This window comes from Neoarius graeffei, chromosome 8 (genome assembly GCF_027579695.1).
Source record: "Neoarius graeffei isolate fNeoGra1 chromosome 8, fNeoGra1.pri, whole genome shotgun sequence".
Classification (NCBI taxonomy): domain Eukaryota; kingdom Metazoa; phylum Chordata; class Actinopteri; order Siluriformes; family Ariidae; genus Neoarius; species Neoarius graeffei.
Window position 1 is genome coordinate 54,629,128 of NC_083576.1, and position 14,559 is coordinate 54,643,686.

At 41.3% G+C, this 14,559-nt stretch overlaps 1 protein-coding gene across 7 annotated transcripts in view; it reads right to left on the reverse strand.

The window, feature by feature from the left end:
* Window positions 1–14,559, reverse strand: part of tenm2a (teneurin transmembrane protein 2a) — a 466,651-nt gene that overhangs the window by 420,880 nt on the left and 31,212 nt on the right. The window contains exon 3 of one of the 7 annotated variants that reach the window (XM_060927874.1): window positions 6,426–6,442. The exons of the other annotated variants lie outside the window; for them this stretch is intronic. Coding sequence (XP_060783857.1) covers window positions 6,426–6,442 — 17 coding nt within the window. The remainder of the gene's footprint in view (window positions 1–6,425; window positions 6,443–14,559) is intronic. 7 annotated transcript variants of the gene reach the window in all.

Consider the following 14,559-nt stretch of genomic DNA (forward strand, 5'->3'; position numbering starts at 1 on the left):
CCATGGGGGGTGGAGAGGCACTGCAATCTGGGGAGGGGGAGGCAGGTGATGGTATTCTTGGGTTTCAGTCACGTGACTTTTCTTAGCAATTTCACTTCCAGTAAAACAGCTGGTGGTCTAGCAAACCAAAATGGCTGGCATAGTGCAATCAACTAGTAATAACTTATCAGAGTATGCTCATAATCTAGAAGCCACTGCTTGCTTTAGACATATTCAGAAGATTGCTGTGTGCAATGGAATAGACCCCTACAGTCTGGGAAAGAAGGATTTGTCATACAATCCCGAAAACTACCCTTCAGTCAAGTTTCCAGACATCTTGAACTATCTGGTGTTGCAAACATCCTTCTACACAGCAAAACAGATGAACGGTGTGGAAGAGTATGAAGGCTGACAACTTTTTTGTATGTGGCTGGTTAAAAGACCTCGGTATCAAATTGCTGCTGAATGAATCCTGTATTGTTTTTGCCGTGTATGTTCTTTTAAGCTTTTCGTTGGCCTCTTTACAACAAAGCACTGCAAGTTGAAGTGTAAACAAACAACAGTTGGCTTGATTCTCACTTGTATTGGCTCTTATCTCTCAGGCAAATAATTCACAAAGATCATCAGAAACCCCTTTAAAGACCTGGATCTTAGTTACACAAGACGGAGAAGTGATCACGGTGCATTGTACAACCCAGATTCCAAAAAAGTTGTGACAAAGTACAAATTGTAAATAAAAATGGAATGCAATGATGTGGAAGTTTAAAATTCCATATTTTATTCAGAATAGAACATAGATGACATATCACATGTTTAAACTGAGAAAATGTGTCATTTAAAGAGAAAAATTAGGTGATTTTAAATTTCATGACAACAACACGTCTCAAAAAAATTGGGACAAGGCCATGTTTACCACTGTGAGACATCCCCTTTTCTCTTTACAACAGTCTGTAAACGTCTGGGGACTGAGGAGACAAGTTGCTCAAGTTTAGGGATAGGAATGTTAACCCATTCTTGTCTAATGTAGGATTCTAGTTGCTCAACTGTCTTAGGTCTTTTTTGTCGTATCTTCCGTTTTATGATGCGCCAAATGTTTTCTATGGGTGAAAGCTCTGGACTGCAGGCTGGCCAGTTCAGTACCCGGACCCTTCTTCCACGCAGCCATGATGCAGTAATTGATGCAGTATGTGGTTTGGCATTGTCATGTTGGAAAATGCAAGGTCTTCCCTGAAAGAGACATCGTCCGGATGGGAGCATATGTTGTTCTAGAACCTGGATATACCTTTCAGCATTGATGGTGTCTTTCCAGATGTGTAAGCTGCCCATGCCACATGCACTAATGCAACCCCATACCATCAGAGATGCAGGCTTCTGAACTGAGTGCTGATAACAACTTGGGTCGTCCTTCTCCTCTTTAGTCCAAATGACACGGCGTCCCTGATTTCCATAAAGAACTTCAAATTTTGATTCGTCTGACCACAGAACAGTTTTCCACTTTGCCACAGTCCATTTTAAATGAGCCTTGGCCCAGAGAAGACATCTGCGCTTCTGGATCATGTTTAGATACGGCTTCTTCTTTGAACTATAGAGTTTTAGCTGGCAACGGCGGATGGCACAGTGAATTGTGTTCACAGATAATGTTCTCTGGAAATATTCCTGAGCCCATTTTGTGATTTCCAATACAGAAGCATGCCTGTATGTGATGCAGTGCCGTCTAAGGGCCTGAATATCATGGGCACCCAGTATGGTTTTCTGGCCTTGACCCTTACGCACAGAGATTCTTCCAGATTCTCTGAATCTTTTGATGATATTATGCACTGTAGATGATGATATGTTCAAACTCTTTGCAATTTTACACTGTCAAACTCCTTTCCAATATTGCTCCACTATTTGTCGGCACAGAATTAGGGGGATTGGTAATCCTCTTCCCATCTTTACTTCTGAGAGCCGCTGCCACTCCAAGATGCTCTTTTTATACCCAGTCATATTAATGACCTATTGCCAATTGACCTAATGAGTTGCAATTTGGTCCTACAGCTGTTCCGTTTTTGTACCTTTAACTTTTCCAGCCTCTTATTGCCCCTGTCCCAACTTTTTTGAGATGTGTTGCTGTCATGAAATTTCAAATGAGCCAATATTTGGCGTGAAATTTCAAAATGTCTCACTTTCGACATTTGATATGTTGTCTATGTTCTATTGTGAATACAATATCAGTTTTTGAGATTTGTAAATTACTGCATTCAATTTTTATTTACAATTTGTACTTTGTCCCAACTTTTTTGGACTCGGGGTTGTAACTGTATGGCTGGGTAAGAATTTTGTTGCGTCCTTCATTCATATGGACTTTGCGAGGAGTAAACAAAGAAATAGCTGGGGACTTTAGTGCTTTGTGACTAAAAAATTACTGTAAAATAATGACACATAGCAAGAAAAGTACTTGGAAAACATTAAGGACATGCAGTGCCTTGCAAAAGTATTCATACCCCTTGAACTTTTTCACATTTTTCCACCTTACAACCATGAACTTAAAAGTTTTTTATTGAGATTTTATGTGATAGACCAACACAGAGTAGCACATAATTGTGAAGTGAAACGAAAATGATAAATGGTCTTCAAAAATTTAAACAAATAAAAATCTGAAAAATGTGGTGTGCATTGGTATTCAGCCCCCTGTACTCTGATACCTCTAAATACAATCCAGTGCAATCAATTGCCTTCAGAAGTCATCTAATTAGTTAATAGAGTCCTACTGTGTGTAATTTACTCTCAGCATCAATATACTTGTTCTGTGAAGGCCTCAGTGGTTTGTTAGAGAACACTGAAGAACAAACAGCATCATGAAGACCAAAGAACTCACCAGACAGGTCAGGGATAAAGTTCTGGAGAAGTTTAAAGCAGGGTTAGGTTATAAAAAAAATATCCCAAGCTCTGAACATCTCAAGAAGCACTGTTCAATCCATCATTCAAAAATAGAAAAAGTATGGCACAACTGCAAACCTACCAAGACATGGTCGTCCACCTAAACAGACAGAGTGAGCAAGGAGAGCACTGGTCAGAGAAGCAGCCAAGAGGCCCATGATTACTCTGGAGGAGCTGCAGAAATCCACAGCTCAGGTGGGAGAATCTGTGCACAGGACAACTATAAGTCGTACACTCCACAAATCTGGCCTTTTTGGAAGAGTGGCAAGAAGAAAGCCATTGTTGAAAGACAGGCATAAGAAGCCATGTAGGGGACACAGCAAACATGTGGAAGAAGGTGATTTGGTCAGATGAGACCAAAGTTGAACTTTTTGGCCTAAATGCAAAGCGCTATGTGTGGCGGAAAACTAACACTGCTCATCACCCTGCACACACCATCCCCACTGTGAAACATGGTGGTGGCAGCGTCATGCTATGGGGATGCTTTTCTTCAGCAGGGACAGGGAAGCTGGTCAGAGTTCATGGGAAGATGGATGGAGCTAAATACAGGGCAATCCTGGAAGAAAACCTGTTGGAGGCTGCAAAAGACTTGAGACTGGGAAGGAGATTCACCTTCCAGCAAGACAATGACCCTAAACATACAGCCAGAGCTACAATGGAATGGTTTCAATCAAAGAATATGCATGTGTTAGAATGGCCCAGTCAAAGTCCAGGCCTAAATCCCATTGAGCATCTGTGGCAAGACTTGAAAATTGCTGTTCACAGAGGCTCTCCATCCAATCTGGCTGAGCTTGAGCTATTTTGCAAAGAAGAATGGGCAAAAATTTCAGTGTCTAGATGTGCAAAGCTGGTAGAGACATACCACAAAAGACTTGCAGCTGTAATTGCAGCAAAAGGTGGCTCTACAAAGTATTGACGCAGGGGGGCTGAATACTAATGCACATCACATTTTTCAGATTTTTATTTGTTGAAAATTTTGAAGACCATTTATCATTTTCGTTTCACTTCACAATTATGTGCTACTCTGTGTTGGTCTATCACATACAACCCCGATTCCAAAAAAGTTGGGACAAAGTACAAATTATAAATAAAAACGGAATGCAATGATATGGAAGTTTCAAAATTCCATATTTTATTCAGAATAGAATATAGATGACATATCAAATGTTTAAACTGAGAAAATGTATCATTTAAAGAGAAAAATTAGGTGATTTTAAATTTCATGACAACAACACATCTCAAAAAAGTTGGGACAAGGCTATGTTTACCACTGTGAGACATCCCCTTTTCTCTTTACAACAGTCTGTAAACATCTGGAGACTGAGGAGACAAGTTGCTCAAGTTTAGGGAAAGGAATGTTAACCCATTCTTGTCTAATGTAGGATTCTAGTTGCTCAACTGTCTTAGGTCTTTTTTGTCGTATCTTCCGTTTTATGATGTGCCAAATGTTTTCTATGGGTGAAAGATCTGGACTGCAGGCTGGCCAGTTCAGTACCCGGACCCTTCTTCTACGCAGCCATGATGCTGTAATTGATGCAGTATGTGTTTTGGCATTGTCATGTTGGAAAATGCAAGGTCTTCCCTGAAAGAGACATCGTATGGATGGGAGCATATGTTGCTCTAGAACCTGGATAAACCTTTCAGCATTGATGCTGTCTTTCCAGATGTGTAAGCTGCCCATGCCATACGCACTAATGCAACCCCATACCATCAGAGATGCAGGCTTCTGAACTGAGTGCTGATAACAACTTGGGTCGTCCTTCTCCTCTTTAGTCCGAATGACATGGCGTCTCTGATTTCCATAAAGAACTTCAAATTTTGATTTGTCTGACCACTGAACAGTTTTCCACTTTGCCACAGTCCATTTTAAATGAGCCTTGACCCAGAGAAGACGTCTGCGCTTCTGGATCATGTTTAGATACGGCTTCTTCTTTGAACTATAGAGTTTTAGCTGGCAACGGCGGATGGCACGGTGAATTGTGTTCACAGATAATGTTCTCTGGAAATATTCCTGAGCCCATTTTGTGATTTCCAATACAGAAGCATGCCTGTATGTGATGCAGTGCCGTCTAAGGGCCCAAAGATCACGAGCACCCAGTATGGTTTTCCAGCCTTGACCCTTACGTACAGAGATTCTTCCAGATTCTCTGAATCTTTTGATGATATTATGCACTGTAGATGATGATATGTTCAAACTCTTTGCAATTTTAAACTGTCGAACTCCTTTCTGATATTGCTCCACTATTTGTCAGCGCAGAATTAGGGGGATTGGTGATCCTCTTCCCATCTTTACTTCTGAGAGCCGCTGCCACTCCAAGATGCTCTTTTTATACCCAGTCATGTTAATGACTTATTGCCAATTGACCTAATGAGTTGCAATTTGGTCCTCCAGCTGTTCCTTTTTTGTACCTTTAACTTTTCTAGCCTCTTATTGCCCCTGTCCCAACTTTTTTGAGATGTGTTGCTGTCATGAAATTTCAAATGAGCCAATATCTGGCATGAAATTTCAAAATGTCTCACTTTCGACATTTGATATGTTGTCTATGTTCTATTGTGAATACAATATCAGTTTTTGAGATTTGTAAATTATTGCATTCCATTTTTATTTACAATTTGTACTTTGTCCCAACTTTTTTGGAATTGGGGTTGTAAAATCTCAATAAAAAACTTTTAAGTTCGTGGTTGTAAGGTGGACAAATGTGAAAAAGTTCAAGGGGTATGAATACTTTTGCAAGGCACTGTAGCTGAGAGGGATATACAAACCTTTCACCAAGTGACCACTGCAAACTCGAGCATGCTTCGACTCGGCTCCCTTCGATTTCAGTGAGAGGTTCAAAAGCCACCTTTCTTGATGTCTTTTTGTGAAATCTTGTGTTCATTCACCCTTTTTTATTAGTTCACGGGGAACCCTGAAGAAACTCTTATCAGTTTCACAGTTTGATCGATTCGAACAACCAAAAACAACGCAAGCGTAAGGCATTTTTCATGCGAGCAATGCACCTTCTTCGTACAAATGCTTTGTGAACTGAGCTTTGGTAGACCACCAGCTAAAGTTTTGAATAACTAATGAGGCGGATGTGACATCACGTGAAACCCAAGAATAGATACGTCCTTCCCACAGACATCAATGCCTCCAGGTATGCCCTTGGTGGCTGTTTGCCCCAGTATTGCAAAGACCTGTTCTTCTTCTGGGTTCAGGGGAGCCACAGTTGACATGCCACCAGTCACCCTTTCCCTCTCTCTCCTTACTTCTGTTCCCTGCAGAATTGATCTCTTTGTTTGGCTGGAGCAGTCCTGCCACTTTTTCCTTCCTTCTTCTGCACTCCTTGATTGAGTGCTTGAAGCACTGAGGTTCGCAGCAATGGATATCCACAACTGCTTCTTATTTTGATTTGCATAGTGGTGCTTGGATTTGGTGAACAGCACTTCTTTATGCTGTTCCATGGCATCCAGCAAAATAGACAAGTCATCTTTAGTAAATGCAGAGTTCCTAGTTTTTTTTCGCCTCCATTGCACATGCCAAATACCACTCAGCTGCATGCCACTTTGTAAGGGAAATTAAGCTCTTGGTTGGATAACAATGAAATGAGCGAGCACAGGGAAAACATTCTACTTAATTATTTAGCTTATTATTTGCTCATTCTTTCATGTGAACATTTGTTCGTTTAATTGAAAAACGTGCTTGGAATTAAAAAAAATATATATTTTTGTCAAAAAATGTAAAATAGTTTCAGTCATTAATGACCACATTATATATGTAATGCTTAATGACGATACAATATATTAACATATTTTAAGCACTTTATATTTCATTGGGTTTTGTCTAAAAACAATTGCTATATAACCTCAGTGATTAGATTTGGCAACTACTAATGCTTTAGCGAGGACATACGCTGCAAAGAAGCTTGTAGCAAAGTTGCTCTTAAAGAGTCCTTCTTACGAGTGTGTTCAGGAAATCTACATAGAGATGATGTTTGTTGCTTAAGAGCGTCTTTAACCTCGTTTGTTAGCCCTAAAGTGCAACATTATCAGGAAACCCACCCGTGATCAGGGAACATTCATACTGCGGTGTGGTTATGGCCCCTTTTTAGTGGAAAATTAACCTTTGAATTTGAATGGTGGCTCATGAAGTCCACAGGTTTCTGACATGGAAATAGATAAAAATTTAAAAGCAATGGTAAAAGTATAGTTGCAATGACATCAGGCATGTTACATTAGTACTTTGGCAATTGATGACAGGTGTCAGTATTGAGTTAAACTTCATGGTCTTGGTAGTCAGTGTCCTTTTAGCTGAACATCAGAATGGATTCCCCTCAATAGCCAGAGGTCCTGACATGTACTATCTCACTGAGCCCATGTTTACATTAGACCGTATCAGCGGATCATCAGATTAACGTTTTTAAAAGGATTAGTGTGCACACAGCAACACCAATACACGATTTGCGTTCACACAGCAATACCAATACACGGATACACTCGGCTCCGCAGGCATCCTGCACTCCAAATCACTCCGCCCTGAACAGCGAGTGCCCTCTGGAGGGTGCGCACTCTGGCCTTGCGCAGCTCACAGAGCACGCGAGTGAAGTGAACAAGCTGTGATTCGGGACTGAGCCGCTGTGTGTGTGATCCCAGCGCATATCACTTACCACTTGCAAGTGGAAGGATGGCAAGCCTAAAGACAATCATAACTACACAATGGGCAGTATTTGCATCAGTATTTGCAGTATTTTCATACTTTTATACTCTTTAATGAAAGGTGATACAAGGCGGAAGTCCGCGCCGTTTTTCAGCAGTCGCGTCACATGACCAACGCCAGCGAATCAGGAAGGTGGATGTCACAGTGACGTTGTCCAATGAGACGCCAGCTAGAGCTCAGCACAGCGTATCCGCGTATTCTGAATGTTTACACAGCACCGGAGCTGACACGATCTGGATTGAATACGTGGACGCTGGCGGATTCCCGTTTCCCGGCGTTTCCAGGCGGTTTAATGTAAACGGACAGTGCATCCGCGAAGAAAACAAGACAGATACGGTCTAATGTAAACGTAGCCTGAGTCTCCAGGTAATGTTGCTTTCTGTCTTCTATGATTTTTTATGTCTAGAGATTTCCACTTTGCTTGTTTTACTGCTGTTAATATGTTGAAGAAGAAGAACTTTTTTCATCACACGCTTGTGAAATTCCTCTCTGCATTTAACCCATCTGAAGTAGTGAACACACACATGCACATACACGTGAGCAATGAGCACACACACATACCCAGAGCAGTGGGCAGCCATGCTAACAGCGCCCGGGGAGCAGTTGGGAGTTAGGTGCCTCACTCAAGGGCACCTCAGCCCAAGGCCATCCCGTATTAACCTAACCGCATGTCTTTGAACTGTGGGGGAAACCGGAGCACCTGGAGGAAACCCACGCAGACACGGGGAGAACATGAAAACTCCATGCAGAAAGGCCCCCGCAGGCTGCTGGGCTCAAACCCAGAACCTTCTTGCTGTGAGGCGACTGTGCTAACCACCATCACCGCTTGATCCAGTTTAGCAACTGCAAGGCTAAACTGAACTAGAGATGGTGGTATTTCACCCTCTTTTCATCAGAGGTTATGTAGGAAAAAGGGGTGTGTCCACCAAAACACTTCTGTTGCTCTGGTCTATATTTGATCTCAGGCCTGATAGAGGTTTTGCTGTGTAGGAGCCTAAATGATAGGAATCAACATTTTAATATGACCTAATCTTTCCTGTCATAACTTTATGGTTTTGTTTTTTCTTCTGTTATCATTTCTGTTCTGAAGATGACATGGTACAAAAATACATCAGCTTGGCTGTTAGTTGAGGTGACATAACGTTACTATAATTTCAGTCGGTAATGTATGATCAGACTAAATGAGTTATTTGTGTACCCTTTGTGCACCATGTTTATGTATAAAGGATATTATACAGTTGCACAAAGATATGAAGTTTATCTTCAAGTGGTGAATGGATATGTCACGAGTGAGCGAAGTGAATGAGTGATATATTTTTCAACACGAGAAGATAAACTTCATATCTTCACCCCACCATGTAATGTTCTTTATAGTATATGGATGCATATACAAAACAAAATAAAACCCAAGTTAATCAAAAACTTTTTAATTTTAATGTTTTAATGTTTTGCCATTTGGATAACATGCATCTAATCGGTGGGAGTGAACACTGGGAGTGACGCCATCAGAGTGAAATATCGGAAAATATGTCACTCAGCTCAACAGTGTATTTCATATGAAAAATACGAGTTTCTCAACATGAGAAGATAAACGTCATATATTCAAGCCAGCATGTGATTTTTCTTTTTATTATACAGACACATTCACAAACAAAAAGTACCCAAATTTATCAAAACAATTCATCAATTTCCTCACAAGGGACATTACAGAGATTTATGTCACAGTTTTGGATCTCCATGTCCCAGATGTAGCTCATATGAAAAATATGAGTGACATATTTCACCATAAAACACTTGTGTCCATATAATATATTACAATATGAAAATGGGATGGGATTGATTGTTTATACAGGGTTAGTCAAAATTATGTTAACACTAATGGATTATTTTTCTCCTACAGATAGACGTACACCATGGGTGACATTTCCCCGTGAAACGTGTGTCTGGGCTTTAAATGGTACTGTTGCTCGCTGGTTTTTGTGTGTTAAACACAATGGCGAACAGGTTGAGACTGTCATGTACAACCCCGATTCCAAAAAAGTTGGGACAAAGTACAAATTGTAAATAAAAACGGAATGCAATGATGTGGAAGTTTCAAAATTCCATATTTTATTCAGAATAGAACATGGATGACATATCAAATGTTTAAAGTGAGAAAATGTGTCATTTAAAGAGAAAAATTAGGTGATTTTAAATTTCATGACAACAACACATCTCAAAAAAGTTGGGACAAGGCCATGTTTACCACTGTGAGACATCCCCTTTTCTCTTTACAACAGTCTGTAAATGTCTGGGGACTGAGGAGACAAGTTGCTCAAGTTTAGGGATTGGAATGTTAAGCCATTCTTGTCTAATGTAGGATTCTAGTTGCTCAACTGTCTTAGGTCTTTTTTGTCGTATCTTCCGTTTTATGATGCGCCAAATGTTTTCTATGGGTGAAAGATCTGGACTGCAGGCTGGCCAGTTCAGTACCCAGACCCTTCTTCTACGCAGCCATGATGCTGTAATTGATGCAGTATGTGGTTTGGCATTGTCATGTTGGAAAGCGCAAGGTCTTCCCTGAAAGAACCGTCATCTGGATGGGAGCATATGTTGCGCTAGAACCTGGATATACCTTTCAGCATTGATGGTGTCTTTCCAGATGTGTAAGCTGCCAATGCCGCACACACTAATGCAACCCCATACCATCAGAGATGCAGGCTTCTGAACTGAGCGCTGATAACAACTTGGGTCGTCCTTCTCCTCTTTAGTCCGAATGACACGGCATCCCTGATTTCCGTAAAGAACTTCAAATTTTGATTCATCTGACCGCAGAACAGTTTTGCACTTTGCCACAGTCCATTTTAAATGAGCCTTGGCCCAGAGAAGACGCCTGCGCTTCTGGATCATGTTTAGATATGGCTTCTTCTTTGAACTATAGAGTTTTAGCTGGCAACGGCAGATGGCACGGTGAATTGTGTTCACAGATAATGTTCTCTGGAAATATTCCTGAGCCCATTTTGTGATTTCCAATACAGAAGCATGCTTGTATGTGATGCAGTGCTGTCTAAGGGCCCGAAGATCATGGGCACCCAGTATGGTTTTCCGGCTTTGACCCTTACGCACAGAGATTCTTCCAGATTCTCTGAATCTTTTGATGATATTATGCACTGTAGATGATGATATGTTCAAACTCTTTGCAATTTTACACTGTCGAACTCCTTTCTGATATTGCTCCACTATTTGTCGGCGCAGAATTAGGGGGATTGGTGATCCTCTTCCCATCTTTACTTCTGAGAGCCGCTGCCACTCCAAGATGCTCTTTTTATACCCAGTCATGTTAATGACCTATTGCCAACTGACTTAATGAGTTGCAATTTGGTCCTCCAGCTGTTCCGTTTTTGTACCTTTAACTTTTCCAGCCTCTTATTGCCCCTGTCCCAACTTTTTTGAGATGTGTTGCTGTCATGAAATTTCAAATGAGCCAATATTTGGCATGAAATTTCAAAATGTCTCACTTTCGACATTTGATATGTTGTCTATGTTCTATTGTGAATACAATATCAGTTTTTGAGATTTGTAAATTATTGCATTCTGTTTTAATTTACAACTTGTACTTTGCCCCAACTTTTTTGGAATCGGGGTTGTAAATCATCTTGCACGTATGATGTATGTTTTGAGAATAAATGGTTTCTACCATTTAAGTGTTAACATAATTTTGACTAACCCTGTAATGCAAATACTATGATTCAGTGCATATCCTTTCAGACAGTTTGTACTGTAACTTTATCATCAGATATCTGTAAGCAAGGAATGTGCTTTATCAAGTGTCAATTTCAAAATGTTTGTATGAATGTCATAAATTCCAGCTGTATGAAAAAGGTTATCTGAAATTAAAAATAATGTTATACATGCTCTTGCACTGCCTGCATTGCCTGGGAAAGGTCCCAGAGGACAATCTATCTATCTGTATGTTGCCAGCCACACAGTTTAAACTAAAAAAAAAAGGAACTTTTACTCAAAGTAAATTTTAAACAGGGCGGCACGGTGGTGTAGTGGTTAGCGCTGTCGCCTCACAGCAAGAAGGTCCTGGGTTCGAGCCCCATGGCCGGCGAGGGCCTTTCTGTGTGGAGTTTGCATGTTCTCCCCGTGTCCGCGTGGGTTTCCTCCGGGTGCTCCGGTTTCCCCCACAGTCCAAAGACATGCAGGTTAGGTTAACTGGTGACTCTAAATTGACCGTAGGTGGGAATGGTTGTCTGTGTCTATGTGTCAGCCCTGTGATGACCTGGCGACTTGTCCAGGGTGTACCCCGCCTTTCGCCCGTAGTCAGCTGGGATAGGCTCCAGCTTGCCTGCGACCCTGTAGAAGGATAAAGCGGCTAGAGATAATGAGATGAGATGAGATGAATTTTAAACAAGTTACTTTTTACTTTTGAGTAGATTTTTTCACAAGCAACTTCCAAATGCTTTCACTGACATACAATTTTAAACAAGTTACTTTTTACTTTTGAGTAGATTTTTTCACAAGCAATTTCCAAATACTTTCACTGACGTACAATTTCAGCATTATAATAACAGTATTTTTTACTTGTAAAATCATTTTGTACGTTTTACATCTCTGATAATCGGCAACTTGATTTCCCAAACAGCATCTGAACAAACGCATTTTAAAATTTATTTGACTCATGATTTTCCAGCTATGCTGGAGCTGTCTTTTAACCATGCTTGCCTGCAAATGGTACCTTTTTATCTGGAGCCGGAACACACACTGTGGTAATATGCCACCACAGCTTAGCCTTGAATCCTGGGTAAAGCTCATTGTAGGCCCCAGGGGTGAAAATTGCCCATCATTTGCTTCATCAGACTCATTAAAGAGCCATTTGGAAAGACTGTAAGAGGTAGGCAGACTGGCCAATCAGAAAGAATAAAATAGCACCTGCTCCAGCAGGAGGAGGAGCTGGCTTCTAGTCACAGATCAGTAAAACCCTCAAGCCACCTGGAACCCCTGAGGCCCTGCTGCTGATTGAGAATGTGTGATAATGTCCATATTCAATTTGTTTCATTTGTTCATTGCTTTCTACACTCCACAAAGGCCTAAACACCCAACTGGCCCCAAAGAATGCTGAGAACTTTTGAAACACGTCACTGAAAACACTGCACTTTCAGATCACAAACTTTTACGGATATAAGATGCACAGAATTTAAGGATAATACCTATGTCCATCACGGAAAAAAAGTGTGAGGAGGAGAAAAAAAACCCACCACCCCAACACACTTGGAGTGGTAAGATCCATATTGTTTCACCCTTCAAGCAACCAGGAACTGGATTTGGCATCATGGAACAGGAATGGAATGGATGCTGAAAACACAAAACATGTAGCAACACATAACACACACACACACATCACATTATCTCTAGCCGCTTTATCCTTCTACAGGGTCGCAGGCAAGCTGGAGCCTATCCCAGCTAACTACGGGCGAAAGGCGGGGTACACCCTGGACAAGTCGCCAGGTCATCACAGGGCTGACACATAGACACAGACAACCATTCACACTCACATTCACACCTACGGTCAATTTAGAGTCACCAGTTAACCTAACCTGCATGTCTTTGGACTGTGGGGGAAACCGGAGCACCCGGAGGAAACCCACGCGGACACGGGGAGAACATGCAAACTCCGCACAGAAAGGCCCTCGCCGGCCCCGGGGCTCGAACCCAGGACCTTCTTGCTGTGAGGCGACAGCGCTAACCACTACACCACCGTGCCGCCCAACACATAACAATGTCATTAAAAGAGTGACAACATGAATGATGCAACACATCATTCTTGCAGCAATGCAAAGAGGAAATGAATGAGGAAGTGGTTTAGAGGAGAAGAAAAGCAGTAAAGTCCCAGCACAGTGCAGGAATGCAATCGCATAATAAGAAAAGAGCAGATAAACCCATGGATGTTCTCTTGGGCTATTTCCTCTGGAGCTTGTGGGCATCACCTGATAAACACTTCAAAGTGATAGACTTCTACATAGGAAATGAATACCATCAGTCTGGATTACAGAGAGTTGCTGCTCCAAAGAAGGAAGGAAGCTGCTCTTTAGAGAACGCTTTTCTTTCCTTTGGGGTCACCACTGAGGATTTAATGCCTAGCTATAATGTGACTTTAAGATATTTACAAGGCCTTGATCATAGACAGTTGTTACAGCCACTAAAACACCAATCTTACTCTCTGTGATGGTCTGAGTCATCTCTGCTTTTCTATTTTTCTGACTGGCTCCATGCATGACTAGTTCATTTATTGGCAGGAAGCTAAATTCTATTTAAAAAATATATATATATGAAATTGATGAGTCACAGCTGGGTTTATGGCTCAGTGTGGCAGCTGATGATTTCCAGCTGAGAACGACTGACTTTAGTCAAAGTGTGGCAGAGCAGCGATGGAAAGTGTGACGAATAAATAATTGCCTATGGTCTATATGGAGTTCAAGAAATCTAATGGTAGTTTTAGTGATTTTGGTGGAAGTTAACTGAAGCTTCACTTGAATACAGCACCCTTCTTCAGTGCTCCTTCAAAGGCCACAGCCCCAAAACCCATACCTAAGCAAAAAACAAATACTTGAATGCTAGAGCAGGATAGAGGGATTCTAAACAGTCAGTCAAGTAGAAATGTCTCCTCCTGACTTGGGTTTTAATGGTCCAACTCATTTAGTTTTCTACAAAGTCTGGAGCAGCCAATGGATATTTTACAGACGACAGTACTGAGACTTCCCATGATCCTCAGTCTGTGACCTCATCACATGATTATGAATCAAGCAACTATCCATGTTCCCCAACACTTGATTACTGATTGGAATAGCCTATTCAGCTTCACCTTCACTCCCATAAGTAACTTGGACTCTCATTGCCTGGTTGTGTAGTCTTGTTCCAACATTATGTCTGTGATGCATTAAAGTGTTCATGCTCTGCTTGTTTCTCCTTGTTGTTTTGCCACA